Source organism: Stenella coeruleoalba (genome assembly GCF_951394435.1).
Source record: "Stenella coeruleoalba genome assembly, chromosome: 3".
Classification (NCBI taxonomy): domain Eukaryota; kingdom Metazoa; phylum Chordata; class Mammalia; order Artiodactyla; family Delphinidae; genus Stenella; species Stenella coeruleoalba.
Window position 1 is genome coordinate 112,697,195 of NC_137148.1, and position 17,189 is coordinate 112,714,383.

The window sequence follows — 17,189 nt, forward strand, 5'->3', positions numbered from 1 at the left end:
TAATTCTACACCGACCTCATGGGCTTGTTGTAAAGATCCAAGTAGATATTGAACAAAACATCATGAACCGAGTGCCTGGTACACAGCAAACAATAAATGTTAGTCCTTCTTTTTCTCCTTTCTCCAAGGTGACTTCTAGATAAATCTCAACTCCTCCGGCACAGGAAGGAGAGCAATGACAGGGCACCTCATCACAGGCAGGCCCTGAGAATCCTGCTTTGAGCTGGCTGCAGGGGTGCATCCGGTGGGTAACGCCACCTTTGCAGAAAAGCCAAGGGAAACCGCCAAGCTCTGCTGGTGACTAAGCTGTGACAGTGGGTTGCAGCCTATCTCTCTGCCCATCTTCTCCGACAGCTGATTGCATCCCCAGGTTGTGTTGTGAAACCATCACCAACCACTAGCGTCTGTCCTTGTTGTGATGCCCGTGTGGGGTGAGCATTGCTGAGGGGGCGGCTTCCAAGGCTGCAGGCTGTAAACCATGTTGTATAATGTGGCACAGCTCTGCGTCTGGGGCCAGTCATTCAGAAAACCCAGATGGAGGAGAGGAGAGGAGAGGAGAGGAGAAGGCCCTGCTGCCACAACCTGGATGCCACAGCGGGCTGTCCAGGGAGCCACAGAGGTCTCCGTCCCTCCTGGAGGTGCCCAGTGCAAAGAGAGGGCCCCCCTTTCTGTAAGTGGGGCCAGAGCTAAAGAAATGCCCACAGATCCCTCATCATAATGTTGAAATCCAAGCAGCTCTGGAAGCCCAAGATTTGTTGAGATTCATTTGGTTGCCAAAGCTGACTACCTCATGCGATTGCTCCTCTGTTTTTTGCAGAATATTAATGTGTTTAATTACAGGATCCTGCCCCAGGCCCTGCTATGGATGTTGTGTAATGTAAGAAGTGTGAACTGTGTATTCTCTTTCTAAACAGGTAAACAGTTTGAATTCTGAAAGCTCTCTGGTCCCCAGGTTTTTGGAAAATGGAATGTGGACCCATATTATTATGAATCTTTTTTACTGTCAGGCTGTAGTCAGAGGGAACACAACACAGACACGATATGTAGAGTAAGAAAAGAGCAGGATGGAGAGAGCAAAGAGTTTGGAATCAGAGGTAGCTGGGGTTGGATCTCTACTCTAACTCTTACCACCCGTGGGACCTCGGGAAGGTCACAACGTTTCTGAGCCTTAATTTCCTCATCTGTAAAACAGAAATAATAAGACCTACCTCCTACGGTTTATTAGGAGATTAAATGAGGTAATGCATGCTTAGTACATAGAGAGTAAGGGCTTAATCATTACATGATTAATATTAATAAATAATAGTAACTATGTTATTTGATAGACCATTTTCTCAGTGCTTTGTCCATGGGAATCCGCAGGCCAGCTAGGGAGCCGGCACAGCAGCCACAGCCGGACCCCGCATTTGACTCACCCTACAGGGCAGGCCTCCGTTGCTGGGGGCTGGGTGCCAAGAGGAAGGGCACTGAGGACAGTTAGGGGTCAGACTGTGAGTCTCGGGGAGGAAATAATATAGGAGATGCTGGGAGATACTCATTAAAACAGTAATAGCTGGAGCACGAATTCTCATGCTATGAGAGGTCCTGAGGAAACGTCCTCGACAGAACCTATACCCCACTCCCACCCCCCTGCCACGTGATGTTTTCCCTTTTCTGGGGAAGCCGATGGGTCAACAGACTATGACAGTTGTCTGTCTGTATGGAGGTCTGTGTCCCCTGCAACGTGCCTGATGGCCTTCAGCACTGAGGGAAGACAGAGTTTAAACCAGTGAGCAGAAAGCCTCTGGACTTAGAGACCCAGCTTGTTGCCCTTTGATAGACATGTCACCATCAGTTAATCACTGAGAAACTTGGCTCTTTCTGTCAAAACTAAGACTAAAATAATTATGATTGGATGTACCCATGGACCCACCATTTCTGCACCAAATAATAAAACACTCCCCTGACCTGGGCCCCCTTTGCTAAAACTCCTCCACTTCCCCTATGCGGGAGGGGCGTGGCTGCAGGTGGAGGGCGAATTTCATGCCACCCCCGTCACTAACGGAGCTGCACAGCTACAGGGACCACACTGCCCATATCATCAGAGAACCTCACCTCTGGCCAAGGCCTGTTTGCTGTGCAGGTCACATGGATATTTCTTGACATTGTAACCGACAGAAATCCCTTTGAGGAATCCTGGCTCTGGGTGCTCTGAACTTTAGGTATTATTGACACCAAAAGTACCAAAGGATGGTCTAGCCCCATAGGGAGAAGCAATTTTAATTTTACCAGTACCTAGAAAAATACTGCCCTCGGTAGATTCCTCTAAACCAGCGGCCCCCAGCCTTTTCGGCACCAGGGACCAGTTTCGTGGTAGACAATTTCCCCACAGATGGGGGTGTGGGGGGGCTGGGGGATGGATCAGGCAGTAATGTGAGCCATGGGGAGCGATGGGGAGCGGCAGATGAAGCTTTGCTCGCTTGCCACTCTCTTCCTGCTGTGTGGCCCTGTTCCTAACAGCCCAGACACGGTTCACGAGGCTTCAAGTCTGTGTTGAGGATAACGAGTCTTACTGTTATTACAGGAGTATTTGACCCATCAGCCCATTGACAGACTTGTAGCTTTCTTTGTTCTGAGCATCAAGGAACAAATAAGCACCTAGAGACCAGACTTGAGTTTTTTTCCAAGATCTGTTTATTCCAAAATAAAGATATAAAATTTTAAACAAACTATTAAAACTGATTTTGACTTAGCATGGCTTATTTGATTTTTTAATTGCAACAACTTAAAGAGGAGGCTTTCTAAATTCAATAAATAGAATAAATAACATTTCAGCTTCACACTCTGCCTCTCATCCTTTCTTTCTGGAAACTTTCCAGGACAGTCTTCAGAAATGTCAGCATATTGCCTGTTGTGGTTTGGTTGCATGGCTGTTCACAGGAAAAAGACTGTTGGGATAAAAGTTGACAAAGGCAGAGTGACTAAAACAGTATGGAACCCAGCAGCCCCAGGAACCACCCTGCCCAGAGCCTGGTGAGTGGATGGGGGGGGGATGGTCAGTGGGGGTGGGGGTGTGCTGGCAGTGGGGGGCTTGAGGCATGGAGCAAATGGATGGGGAGTTGCTAACATTTTGTGTAGGCGGCATAGGTGCTTGACTTTGAAGTAGGATTTCAGGGATCTGCTTGCCACACACACACAGACACACACACATCAAGTGGCCCTAAATCTCTAAATCTTCTCATTAGAGGAAACCTTCTTGGGACGCTTTGAGGCTTAAAATTTTGTTTTTGTCCTTTTTGGCTGTCCTTCCAAGGTCATTTTATAGCACAATGACTAAGAGCGGGATTTAGGAGTCCCATAGGCCAGAGTTCAAATCTCAGCACTGCCACTTATTAAATATGCAGCCTTGGGCAAATCAGTTAACCTCACTGAGCCTCAGTGCCCACCTCTACAGCGTGAGGGTGGTAAATCTGACAATTGTCATTAAGGTAGGTATTCAGTGAAACGGTATATATTAAGCATTTAGAACTGCATGCTGTTGATGGCAGAAACCCCCGCAGTTCAGTAGCTGAGCGAGGAGGGGCCCTCACAGGGTGACGGTAATGAAAAAAGTTCACTCCCTCCCCTCTCCTCCAGCGACCAGGGTGTATGCTCAAGAAGAGGACGCGCTGATGGACATTTAGGGCAGATGACAAGCTTCCACGTGGATGTGGATGTGTCTTCCCTTAAACACCTCCTTGGCCGACGGAAAGAAAACTTTAACTTACAGGCCGGAATATCCACTCGGCAAACTGAATCTCTAAGATTATGTAGAACTGTATGGCCTACAGCCCTGATTCTCTAGATTTTAGCTTCTAATTACAATCAGGCTAGATTCTTTCATTATTCAAGAGGTGGAGAGAAGTAAAAGCCAACACAGGGGTGAGTGTTTTTTAAAGGGAGAGGGAACAATGAGCCATCCGGGCAGATCTCACTTTAATTTTCTTGCTCTAATTAAACTTCTTATATGTCCCTAATCAACCTTGAACTACCAGTTCCAGCTTTATCACCCTTTCTCATTCAGATGGAGTTGGCATTGACATTCACACAAAAATAACTAACCAGAGCACATCACAGATAAAAACACACTCACTCCACACTTGTTGTTCTGGAGGGCTTCAACTGTTTTCTTCACCCGATTGAAATTCAGCAGGAAACCTGTATTCACTATGGTGTTGGTCATCTGCGACAGACCCTCCTGTAAGCATGCTGAGGTGCAGTTGTCCTGGTAAATAACAAGGATTTAGGAAAAGAAACACTCAGAGGACAGCTTTGAGTAGGAATCACAAAGAGAACGCTTTTAGAGGCTATTTTAATTTAACCAATGTAATCTAAACTTGCATTATTTTTTAGACAGGTCCCTTGTCAGGCTAGGAAATGATCTTCAATATTTCAAGGTAAGGCCCTTTTCCCACAGTGACACTCCCTGAAGATTTCCAGTATGTTGCGCCCCAGGGAACATGAGGCCTGTGGACCCCAGGAAACAGCCAGTGCTGAGTCTACTTTTCAAAGGATGCTTCCTTGTTCCAAGTCTTGTCATAGTGAGTTTGAAAGTACAGAGAAAGGAAAAGCCTTTCCACACCAGCCTGATGGGATGTGCCAGTTGAATACTGCCGTTGTTTCAGCAGTAGCTAAAACCATGGATTAAAAACTGAGGGAATGGGCTGGGCCATAAGTGTGTGGTTCCTCCTCAGAAGGCATAATAGATGGACTGTGATAGGGAGTGACACCTGACCTCAGCTGTGGTGAAAAGCTCGGGTTCTCCCAGGCCTGGCTTGTGAGAGAGTCAAGCACCACAGCACCTTGTGCAGGTGCTGCTTCCTCACCTTAACCAGGAAATTCCTGCCACGCTTCCTCTCCACCAAAGTGGGGAATGACTCCCTGGAAACCCTTTTCACTTTCCCTCCACCCACAATCTCAGACACCCTATCCTCCTGGAAGGCAGGCTTCAAACCTTCCAATAGCCACTCTAAATCAGCTAAGCAGAAGGATAGGGAGGGAGGGAGGGAGGGAGGGAGAAGGCAAAGTATGTAGAGAGTTTAGGCCAGTGGAAGGACAAAAGGATGTCATTTTATTTACATTGTTTTGCAACCCTAGAGATACCAGCAAATGGATTAGAAAACTGTGATATGAACTATATCATTTGTTATATTCTCAGTCCCAGTTTGATTTAATTGTGCACATGGCCACTAATCTAAAAACACATTCAAGATTCTTTTTTAAATATTGAAGTGTTCAGACTTCTCAAGGAGACTAAATGCAAAGAAATGTATATATCAATAGCATAGAATTTCAAGATTTTGAAAGCTTTTTAAAATTGTTACTAATCTGTAACAATTGTAACTAAGTAACGGTTTCTTATTTCAGATATCAAATAGAACAATTAATTTTGACTTAAAGCCTTTAAAAACCATGATCAAGATTATTTTCTTTTACTATACTTACAGAAGGAATGGGCAGACACAAACAATCAGTCACCTGCGAAAGAGAAATTTCAGAGTGAAGATTCCAGATGTGAAAACTAAAATTAGTTTGGAAAGATCTTAGAAGAGCATTTACTCACATTGGTGCTGCAGTTGCATTTTGAAGATGGATGTTCCTAAAAAAGTAAGTAGAGAAACAAGAACCCATGGTGGGTGGTGCATTTTTCATCCTCTTATATTTCATTTAAATGTTCAATAATTGCCTTTCCCGCTGGCGCCCCCGTCTGCAGCTTACCTGCAGGTTGTTGATGAGGTACTCAACATCCTTGATCCCTATAAAGGTCAAACATGTCTGGCTGGCGGCAGAGCAGAGGAGCAGGGCAGAGGCAAGGACCACGGCCAGGAGCATCTTGACAAGGGGCTGGAGCTTGGCCTTCAAATGCCTTCAAATCAAGTTGTATTTAAAGCTGCCCTGCAAACATGGAAAATCCCTGACATCAAACTGATACCAATGCCCACTTTTTCTCTGTAAACTTGGGCCACTTGACATCGAAAAAATATTTGTGTGTGTATATATCTCAAACTGAGTCACTTGGCAAAGACTATGTTACATTGTCCCACGAAATACCATTCCTCAGAAAAGATGCTTTTCAAACAGTTGGGTATCAAGTTGCTGCAGGAAAAGTTAAAGATCTTAAAACAATAATTTTTTTGAAGGCAGGAGATTCTGGTTGTGAGAGTGAAAATACTTTCCATGAAGGCCCAGGTCTGTATTTTCCCCTTTTTACTGATAAATGCTGATATAATAACCAGTCACTGGTGTTCTGACGAAGGCGGGTGTGGAGGATGAGAAATAGTGCAGGAGAGCGGTTCTGTCATCAGGGTTTTTGCAAGCTCAGTCTCATCATTGCTACCTCAATCTTACTATACTTTACTTCCAAATCTTAAACTTGTCTTCCATGCTTGGGGCCAGATTCCCTACCTCACACAAACGCATCCTGGAACAAGTGACTGAAGGAGGAAGTCTTCAACTTAAGCACAAGAATGCAGCAACAGTGCCTGTTAAAACTGGCCTGGAGGATCCCTTAGTGTCTTTAGGGAACTTACATAGCACTGTGCAACAGCCAGTAAAAACTCCATGCTCAAAATAAGATAATAGTTAACATTTATTGAGTACTTATTACATACCAGTCGCAATTCTAAGCACTTTATGGGAATTAAACCATGTAATGTGTACAGTCATCAAATGAGGTCTGTACTAATTTGTCATCCCCATTTTTTTACCTTTTAAAACGCTGTCTGCCCCTTAGCTTCTTGGTTCTTTGGAGAAGTCGTTCTAATCCCTATGAGCCAGGAAGCAGTCTCACTGTAGCCCTATGAAGGAAGTAGTATAATTATCCTCATTATTTTATTTTATAGCTGTGGAAACTGAGGCACAGAGAGGCAAACAATTTGCCCAAAGCCACACAGCCAGAAAGCAACAAAATTTGTATTCAAACCCAGAAGTCTGATTCCCAGGTTCAGTCCTTAATATTCTGGCTTTCCTGCTTCTCTGTGTTTTTTGTATGCCTCTTCCATCAGGATATATACCTCTTGTGGGTCTATTTCACCCCTGTATCCTTAGCACTTGGGAAGGTGCCTGGGGAACAGTGGGCCATCACTAAATCCTTGTTGGGTCAAATCATTAATGTGAAAAGTTTTTGAAATAGTAAGAAATGTGCACATAAACTGAGATTTTATAAGACTTCAGACCTAGTTTCTAGGGTACATATTTGGAGGTGTGTGCGCTTAAGAAAATATATCTTCTACATAATAGAGACTGAAAAGGCACTTTGCTTGGCACTTTGTGCCGTAGTGGCCCACGGGGACAAACCCGTAAGATTTCTCACCACTACTCTTACTACTTTAAGAGCGTGTGACATTATTGCTTTTCTCGTTGCACGTTGTTCCTTACGAGCGACGATGGATCATTGGTGTTTGGTGGCTCTATGTGGCCACATTATCTTGGTGGCAAACAAGGGAAAAAGAAATTGGCTTTCTGCTTAGTTCCCCAAATCCTCCCGCATCTCTAACTTCCAGGCCTGTCCTCTGCAGGCACTAAGAAGGAGGTTCAAAGGCTTCTCAGCCTATGGCAAACACTTTTATTACCAAGTCCAGTATCTATGCCCTTTCCTTGATGGTAGAACCCTGATTAGTTCAGGGTGGCAATGTGTCCAGCCAAACATTCACTTTTTCAGCCTCTCTTGCTGCTATAGGTGACCATGTGACATGTTCTGATCAATGCAATGTCTGTATAATTCTTTTGCTTTCTTGGTACTAGGAGATAAAAGTAGCTGAAACCTGCCCTTACCCCTTGTTCCAGTTTGGGCATGGATGTGATGGCAGGAGCTTCAGCAGCAATCTTATAACCATGAAGGAATGGAAAAGAGAATTGCAGCAATAGCAGCACTAACACTTTACATAAATAGAAATTAATCATAAAAAACAATAACAATAAAACCATGAAAGCAACACCAGAAAGTAACAATAAGAATAGAAGAGTGATACTAAATTCTAGCTAGATATCACTGCCTACTGAAGACGCTGAGCCTTGAAACTCAGTAAAAATGGAAAGCTGTTATAGAAATGGAAAATACCATGTGCTGGAGAGATGTTAAAAGATATGCGAGGGTCATATTGAACCTTTTTCCCTGACATCATTGGAAGATTTAAGAGACTTGAAAGGACAGTCATCTCACTGTGTGAATCAACATTATTTAATGCTGTGTGTATGAACCGTGGAAATCATTCCACACAGCATCAGGTGTGCCTCTCACACTGAGGAAGACCCCTCTTACTGCACAGATGGGGGCTGTACCCAGAAAGACGAATGGATTTGCCCGAAGCCCTATCTCTAGTTAATGGTGGGGGATAGTATAGTGTTGTGATTAAGACCAGGAAGCCTGAGAACAGACTGCCTGGGTTCAGACCTTGCTTCTATCGTTTGTTAGACACATGGCCTTGGGTGGATGTCTTGACCTCTCCAAGCTTCCATCTCCTGACCATAAAACACCGATGAGTGTGGAAAATGGGGATAGGGTTGTCATATAAGGCCTATCTCAGAGAATTCTTGTAAAGATTAAAAGAAATGTTTATGCAGCTTGTCATGCAGATTAAGTAGCCTCAGTTTGAAATTTGACAGGGCAATGTAGTCTAGCTTAGGACTCAACAAACTGTAACCTACTTGGCCAGATTCAGTGTAAACCCTGAAAGCTAAGAACGGTTTTTAATCCTTTTGAAGTGTTATTAAAAAATAATTAACAGATAAAAACAAAGAAGAATGTGTTACAGAGACCATATATAGCCTGTGATGTCTAAAATATTGACTATCTGACCCTTTACCAAAAAGGGTAGTTCACATACCACATTCCTCATTTTCAGAAGATACAATCTGTCATCTCCCACTCCTGGGAAGGGCACAGCTAGGAGCTGGTGGCTCACGTGTCTCTTCTCCCACTGTCCTTCTCTTATTCAGGTCAGCCCTCCATACAGAGGGGAAGGGAGTGGGGGCCCTGGAATCTTCGGCTGCCTGATTCTCTGCAGTGCTGGAGGCCCATCATTTCCTGCAGCTGTCTGTGGAATGAGCTCGATGGCGTCACGAGCCAAACATCTCCTCTTGGTGTAACCATGACCCACCATCAGTGGTATCTAAAGTAGGCCCTGGTTTACTGAGAACAGTTTTGCATATTGAAGTCAGAAGAAAAGTGGGTGAACTAACATCCTTTTCTTCCTGGGCCAAATCCTGGCCTGACCAGCTAGCCTTGCGTCACCCACCCTCCTACCTACCCCCTAAGAGCTGGTGCTGGGGATAGGTGATCAGTGGACATTGGTGCTACTTGGGCAGGTTATCTAGCCTTTCCAAGCATCAGTGTACCATCTACACTCAGCCACACAGGAATCTGGGGCAGATCACCTAGGCCTACCTCACGGAGGGATAGGAGTGTTCCATTTGGAATACTTCTTCAGGAATGAGACACGTTTCCATTTGGAAATTTGGTCTGGTCTGATCCAGTCTCTACTCTCCCCTCACCTACCACCCTCCAGTCATGTTGGTTTCTTACTATATCCAGCCTCCAGGCCATTGCTCTTGCTGAGCTCTGCCTGGAATATTCTTCCTCAGCTCTTCCATGTATGGCCCGTTCTCATCCTTCAGGTTTCAACTCAAAAGCCACCTCCTCCACGAAGCCCTCCATGACCATAGTAGTCTTTGCAATCTGCATGATTCTGTCTTAAGGTCTATTCCTCCTTGTGGGCTGTAAGTTCCATGAGAGCCGATACGATGACTGACTCTTGTTCATTTGTATTCCCAGGGTGCAGTCTATATTAAGTATTCAGGAATTACTGGTTAAATGAATGAATGATGAATACATTTAATCTTGTAAAAGCTTATTAAATTTATATTATTTACGAAATGACCAATACATATTCTCCGTGGACCAGTAACAAAAAAAGAGCAAATATAACATTTTAAAAACCTGAGCCAGGAAAGTGATTCAGCAATGAACAAAATAAACCTTCCTGTTCTGTAGTCCCTTGAGAAATTTGAAGTACTTTTTAATCTCTTCTTCTTTTTCAGTTCTCATTGAACTACATGAGGAAGGCATATCAGGTGTGGGAACTCCAGCTCTGTAAAGGATGAAACAGATAGAGAGAAAGAGAGGTGACTATTCTTAACAGTTCTTTCCCATCTCCCCACCCACTCAGTTATAAAAAAGAAAAGAATTAAAAGTACTTAAATGGTAGCTCTGCAATTCAAAACACCATTAAACAGCAGATGTTTATCTACGCAAAGTCTACAACTTTTGAAGTTTAGCTTCTAGGATTTCTTTCAGTATCAAAATGTATGTACGTATGCAAATGATCTCTTACAAAGGAAATACACCAAGCTCAGAAATTAATTACTCACGTATTTTATCAAGAAGATTGGAGAGTAAGATGCTTACCAAGATTTAGCATAGATAACATATTTTACAATAAATGACAAAAGGCTATACTCAACCAGTTATTTTGTTCTAAAGATAAAGTTTGACATTTTTGTTTTGTGATAAAAACCCATGTGTCATGGATTATTTCTCTGGGAATAAAACAAAATGGTTATTTGTTCTAGGAAGCCACAGCACAAAATGATACACCCCAAAAAAGGCACTCAGTTTCTAAGTAAAACCCATTCTCCTTTTTTCAGTAAACAACCAAGCGATAACTAGTTATGAGAATCCTCAAGCACTAATTTCTTAATCAAATAGTTATTTCTAAGTCAGTATTTCTCAATCAAGTGTGATGGGGCAAACCCCACTGGACGTGCTGTCATCCCTTTAGGGGCTTCTCCCCCAAGGAGGTGATTTCTAGCTGGGTGCCCAGCACCCTCCCCTTGCATCTATCCCTCCTAAGGAAATTCTGGGTCCCAAGGACACAGAGCCTACTGCTCCCAGACTGGCCCCTATGCAGTTTCCAGAGCTCCGAGACCAGCATCCTCTCTTCCCTCCCCTCCCCTCTTTTCCCCTGCACTGTTGGTGAATAACAATCCAGGCTACCTTTGTCAATGGAATTTTCACACCCTCCTATCGACACAGCCCATCATTACCTGAAACCTGCCCCTACATTAGTTAAAGACTGTGGGACCCCCTATGCTGTGGCTAGTTTACTAGTGTCCATCTAATTAAGAAAGGATAAGAACTCCTGTTCTGGATCCCATTGGGGAAGGCACCAGAATTTGTTGAACCCTGACTACATACAAGGTGACATGTTAAGCACTTTATGTATATTATCGGACTCAGGCCTCTTGACAATCTTTACTAGTCCCATTTTTTTTTTTAATTTTATTTATTTATTTATTTATTTTTGGCTGTGTTGGGTCTTCGTTTCTGTGCAAGGGCTTTCTCTAGTTGCGGTGAGTGGGGGCCACTCTTCATCGCGGTGCGCGGGCCTCTCACTATCGCGGCCTCTCTTGTTGAGGAGCACAGGCTCCAGACGCGCAGGCTCAGTAGTTGTGGCTCACGGGCCTAGTTGCTCCGCGGCATGTGGGATCTTCCCAGACAATGGCTCGAACCTGTGTCCCCTGCATTGGCAGGCAGATTCTCAACCACTGCACCACCAGGGAAGCCCCTACTAGTCCCATTTTATAGATGTGGAAATTGAAGCTCAGAGAGGCTGAGAGTCACCTAAGTCACACAGCTGGCAGTGTGAACTGGATTTATCTGCTTAGCTGGACTCTCCGATTCGTCCCAATGACACGTCTACTTATATTGGTGCTATTGTACCATGACCTTTCGTTTCTGTGGCTCTTCTGTATATCTAAGTATATGGTTGGGAATATCTGCCTGCTTCTTGTTACTTGTCATTTTCAAAAGTGCCTTAGATGGCTTCAAACATTTATAGTTCTAGATTGGTTTTAGAATCCTTTTGATAAGTTTCCTCCCCCCAAAAATCATATTAGGATTTTAATTGGGATTGTGTTCAATATAAACTGAAGTTAGGAAAAAATGATGTCTTTGAAATATTGAATCTCTCCATCCAGGATGATGATATGTCTCTATATATTCAAGCCTTTTTTATTTCCCTCAATTCAATTTTATATTTCTTTTTTCATACAGGTTTTGCAGAGTTTTGTGAAGTTTATTCCTAGGTCTACCTATTTATTCAACAGTATTTATTGAGAACTTATTATATCCTGAGCATTGTTCTAGGCCTCTGGGGATAAAGCAGTGAGCAAAACAAAGTATCTGGTCTTGGGAAGCCTACATTCTAGAAAGCAGAGAAAGACAATAAACAAACAAATATCTTGGTAATATGTCAGGTGGTCATAAGTGCCATGAAGATCAAAAGCAGGTAAGGAAACAGTGAGTGGTAGAAGGTGGGAGTTACGTTCTTTAAGGTGGTCAGTGATTTTGATCAGTATTAAATCTCTGATACGGTGATTTGAGTGGAGGTCCACAGAAAGTGGGTGAGTGCGTCAGGCAGATATCTTGGAGAATATTTCAGGCAGTGAGAATAGAAAGCTCAAGGGCCCTGAGGATAGAGTGTGTCTGCCATGCAGGAGGAACAGCATGGAGGCTAGTGTTTCTATAGCAGAGTGACTGAAGAAAAGAATGGAAACATTGGGGTCAGAGAGGGGGCCAGAAAGCAAATCAAATAGAGTATGATAGGTGGTGAGGAGGACTTAAGATTTTACTCTAAATAAGGTGGGAGCCATCGGAGAGCTTTGAGCAGAGGAATAACATGATCTGACCTATAGTTTAGGTCATGAAGAATAGCTGCTGCATGGAGAATAGCTGGGACACAAGAGTGGAAGACTTGATTGCCTTTTACAGTTAGACCTGATAGGCTGGTGGGCTGGCTAAATGAGGAGAGAGAAAGAAAAGAGTCATTGACTGACATAAGGAAGACTGCAGAAGACACAGGTACTGGAGTGGAGGAGTTGCGATGGGGTGAATTTTGTTCTGGACGTGTTTAGTTTGAGATGCCTATTAAGCATCCAGGGGCCATGTTGAGTAGGTAGTTGGGTAAAAAGGGTAAAGAAAGAGATGAAGTGTTTTCTATTTTAATAGCTATTGAGTGCAGGGTTACATTTCCTAACTGGTTATTGTTAATATTATAGGTATAGAAGTTAGCTTTTGCTATGTAGCAAAAGCCCACAACACCTTAGTGGCATGCCACAATAATCGTTAATTTCACATATATTTATGGGCTTCAGGTGGGCTTGACTGCACAGCTCTGCTGATCTTGTTTGGGTTCACTTATATACCTGCAGGTTTGCAGGAGTTGGTTAATCTAGGCTGGGCCTGGCTTCCACATACCTGAGACCGTTGGGATAATCCCATGTAAAAGTTCTTCTCGTGTAGTGGAAGACATGTAGGAGTAAAGCCCAGTGCTTCGTTTCATCTCAGGCCTCTGCTTGCATCACTTCTGCCTACATGCCAGTACAAAAGCAAGTCATATGGCTGATCAATGAGCGAAGCAGGGCACCTTGCCCATGGTGAGAGGAGATGTAGCAGTTATATGGCAAAGGGCATGGATATGGGGAGGAGGGAGGAACTAGGCCAAATGATGCAATCCAACACAAGAGAAAAATGATTAATGTTTGTATCTTTATCTTATACCCACCAACTACTGAACCCTCTTATTAGTTTTAATGATTTTCAATGGATTCTCTTGGTTTTTTTCCTTAAGTAGATGTTCTTATCTGAAAATAATAATCCTCTAGTCCAGGGATCAGCAAATTTTTCTTAAATGTCCAGCTAGTGGATATTTCAGACTTCGTAGGCCATATGGTCTCTGTCCCAACTCCTCAACTCTGTTGCTGTAGCAGGGAAGTAGCTAGAGACATTACATACATTAACGGCTCTGGCTTTGTCCCAATAAAACTTTATTTAAAAATAAACAAGCAGTCAGCCCGTTTTCTGACCCCTGCTGCTATAATCAATTTCTTTAGAATACTATGTCTTGTTTCCTTTTGTTGCTATTATTTCACAGCTAGAATTAAGGAAATGCCATTTTTGTCATAGCAAGCCTCGTGGCCATTTTCTTCACTCTACTGGGAATACTTTCAGTGTTTTCCATTTAAATATCATGTTTGCTATTGATTTCATCATAAAGAATGGTTTTGTATTTCTAGTTTACTAAGTTATTAGAAATGTCTCTCAATTTTACAGAGTGTCTTTTTAAGTTCCTGTCAGGACCGTGAGTTTTATCTTTTCACTTATTCACGTGATAAATTATTTTAATAGATTACCAAATGTTGAATCATCCTTACATTCCTTGAATAAAATCTATTTGGTCATACTATGTTACCTTTTTAACACATTGCTGGATTCAATTTGCTATTCCTTTATTTTGAATTTTTTATTTGTAATGCACACTGGGAGGTCTTCCTAGGCTCAATCAAACATTTAGCTAAATGTGGACTCAGCTAAACATTCAGACTCACAAGACTATCCTAGGTCACACTCAGTACCTGCCTCCTCCAAAGGGTAGAGGATGGACCTAATTTGCAGGAAGGCAGCGTTGGTTGCTTCTCTCCATGGGAGCGGTCATCCAGGAGCCATTCCTTTAGCCCTCCACATGAGATGGCTCAGGTGTGAAGTAGCAAGGCTCCCACTGCAGGGGGATAGGATGGTGGTGGCTTAAAGGCCTTGTGCCCCATAGGAGTCAATATCTCTCGGAAAAGTTCCAATGGGGGGGGGTTTCCAAGTCCCCTGCATTCAGGGGAGCCCAAGGCTGTGATGTCCCCATGAGGAATTTATAGTTCATTGGTAGTCCTCCCAGTCCAGACACACTTTGCCAATCAGGCCCAGTTTATATTTTACCTTCATCTGGTTTTCAGGGAAACAGAACTAAAAAATTAACGGAAAGGCCAAATTCTCTTTTGGAAGGGGAACCTGTTGTGTTAATACATTACATGCATCATCTACATCCATAAGTTCATTCTTAATTTTCTCTTTTCTGTGCTTTTTCAGGTTTTGGTCAGGATTATGCTAGCCTCATAAAGTGCGTTAGGAAGCTTTCCATTTTTCTCTACACTTTGTAAGAGTTTAATCAGCCTGAGAATTTTCAGTGTTCCGTCACGCCTCCATGGAAAGCAGGAGATTTTTCTTGTTCATTTCCACAAACCCAGTGACAACAGTGCCTGGGACACAGCAATTAGATTATTTGCTGTCCTTTCTGTTCTACCTAGACAGGGGTGCGTGGCATTGTTCTGGGTTCCTGTCGTAACTTAAAGGGAAACTTTCACAATGTCTGGAGCCCTTGAGGTCCTGCAAATGAAGGAGGGTATGTCCTCAAATTCCTTGCAGCAGGAACCCAGTTAGGTGGCACCAACCTTGACTTCCAAATGGAACGGTACGTTTACACAAGAAAAAGTAATGGTATCTACATCACAAATCTGAAGAGAACCGGGAGAAGCTTCTGCCGGCAGCTCGTGCCGTTGTTGCCTTTGAAAATCCTGCTGGTGTCGTGTCATATCCTCCAGGACTACTGGCCAGTGGGCTGTGCTGAAGTTTGTTGCAGTCAGTGCGGCCACTCCTATTGCTGGACACTTCACTCCTGGAAACTTCTCTAACCAGATCCAGGCAGCCTTCTGGGACCTGCAACTTCCGGTGGTTACTGATCCCAGGGCCTGCCCCGCATCTCTCTGGGTAAGGCACGCTCTCCTCTGCGCCGTGTGGACGTTGCCGTCTCACACATGCGCAAGGGCGCTCACTCAGTGCATCCGATGTGCTGGATGCCGACCGGGGAAGTTCTGCGCCTGCGCGGCGCCATCTCCCATGAGCACCCGCGGAAAGTCACACCTGATCTACGTCTACGGAGACACTGAAGAGATGGCAGAGGGAGAGCCGGCTACAGCTGAAAAGGTTGAGAGCACGGAGGAACTTCTGGGTGAACGGACTGCTCCAGCTCCCGAATTTACGGCCCCTCAACCGGAGGTGGCAGGCTGGGCTGCAGGCACAGGGGCTCTCTGCCCTCTTCGGCGACTCACCGGTGAAGACGAGTCAGCCCGCCTCCCAGGACGGCACTGCAGCCAGTGGGTAGGGACATCCGCCAAGTCACCTTAAGCTGTTCTTCCGCAGACTGTGAAACACAAAATGCAAATCAGGTTGACGGAAAACAACCGTTTCTTTTTTAAAAAAAAAAAAAGCATTGCTGAACGAATCAAGTTCTTATAAGAACTTGTCCATAAAATCTGGTTCTGATGACTTTTGGAGGTTAACTCTGGCATTTTTTTTTTTTTTTATCTTTTTAGTGCTCTATTAGGTTTTTCACTTCTTGATTTTTTTTTTTTATTGTGCATTTTCCTAGAAGATGATCCCAGGTTTTTGCTAACAAAGTAATGATATTGTGCGTTTTGCCCACATTTTCTCTTTGGTGAAACTTGTAGGAAAGTTTGTATAGTTGATTATTTTCGGAGAATCAAGTTATGCTTTTATTTATCAATACTGTGTATGATTTTTCTTATTCTAATTTAGCATTTTTGCTAAGTTATAAATGATTATTGCCTTTATTAATTCCTTCTTACCTGATTTAGATTATTTTATTGTTCCTCTGCTAGCTCCTTAAGTCACATGTTTGCTTCATTTTTTAAACAGATAGTAGCTCCAGTTATTGAGTACACTATCACATGTATTATCTCACTGAATCCTCATAACACCCCATAAGGCCTCATAAGAAGTCTTTAGTATAGTGGTTATGAGTGCAGACTCGAGCTACAGTTGCTGCCATTTGTAACTTGTGCATGTGACTTCTCTGTGCTCCTATTTCTTCACCTGTAAAATGGGATAATCATATAATCTACATTATAGGCCTGTTAGGGGAGATAAATAAATTCATACACATAAAGCTCCTAGAACCGTGTCTGGCACATAATTTGCACCATGGAAGTAGTTGATATTATTATTTAAAGGTGAGGAATTGAAGCTTTATAAAGTTAAGTAACTTGCCCGGGATCACATAGTTATTACTAGATAAGAAGCCAGTCTTTTGAACACAACAGCCCTGTGTAGATTTTGGGGTATGGTTTGCTTGTTCTCATTAATTTCTTAATAGTCTATAATTTCAGTTTTGTTTTCTTCATGAAGTTTCTGTTGGTTTCTTCCTCTGAATGAAACCTTTTTGCTTCTTCCTATCCACGTGATCTTCATCCTTGGAACTCAGAAATTTCACCAGAATTTGTGTAGTTGTGGCTATTCTTTTTGCTCCTGACCAGCAAATAGCCCATTT

General features: G+C 43.3%; 3 protein-coding genes across 3 annotated transcripts in view; 2 read left to right on the forward strand and 1 right to left on the reverse strand.

The window, feature by feature from the left end:
- Nucleotides 1-2,719: 2,719 nt before the first annotated feature.
- Nucleotides 2,720-5,850, reverse strand: IL9 (interleukin 9; the record flags this gene model as incomplete). Its single annotated transcript, XM_079918643.1, has 5 exons — nucleotides 2,720-2,927; nucleotides 4,112-4,243; nucleotides 5,464-5,496; nucleotides 5,582-5,617; nucleotides 5,737-5,850. 5 exons carry the CDS (start codon nucleotides 5,848-5,850, stop codon nucleotides 2,817-2,819), a joined length of 426 nt encoding a protein of 141 aa, XP_079774769.1. The 3' UTR covers nucleotides 2,720-2,816.
- Nucleotides 5,851-12,288: 6,438 nt separating this feature from the next.
- Nucleotides 12,289-16,027, forward strand: LOC307184881 (small ribosomal subunit protein uS2-like; the record flags this gene model as incomplete). The annotated part of the gene is made up of 2 exons (XM_079918644.1): nucleotides 12,289-12,305; nucleotides 15,445-16,027. The coding sequence occupies 2 exons, from the start codon at nucleotides 12,289-12,291 to the stop codon at nucleotides 16,025-16,027; spliced, it is 600 nt and encodes a 199-aa protein (XP_079774770.1).
- The window catches only part of LOC307183175 (F-box/LRR-repeat protein 21), a 90,746-nt gene continuing 88,836 nt past the window's right edge, over nucleotides 15,280-17,189 (forward strand). The window contains exon 1 of the mRNA XM_079915324.1: nucleotides 15,280-16,000. The gene's annotated coding sequence lies outside the window, so the exon portion shown is untranslated. The remainder of the gene's footprint in view (nucleotides 16,001-17,189) is intronic.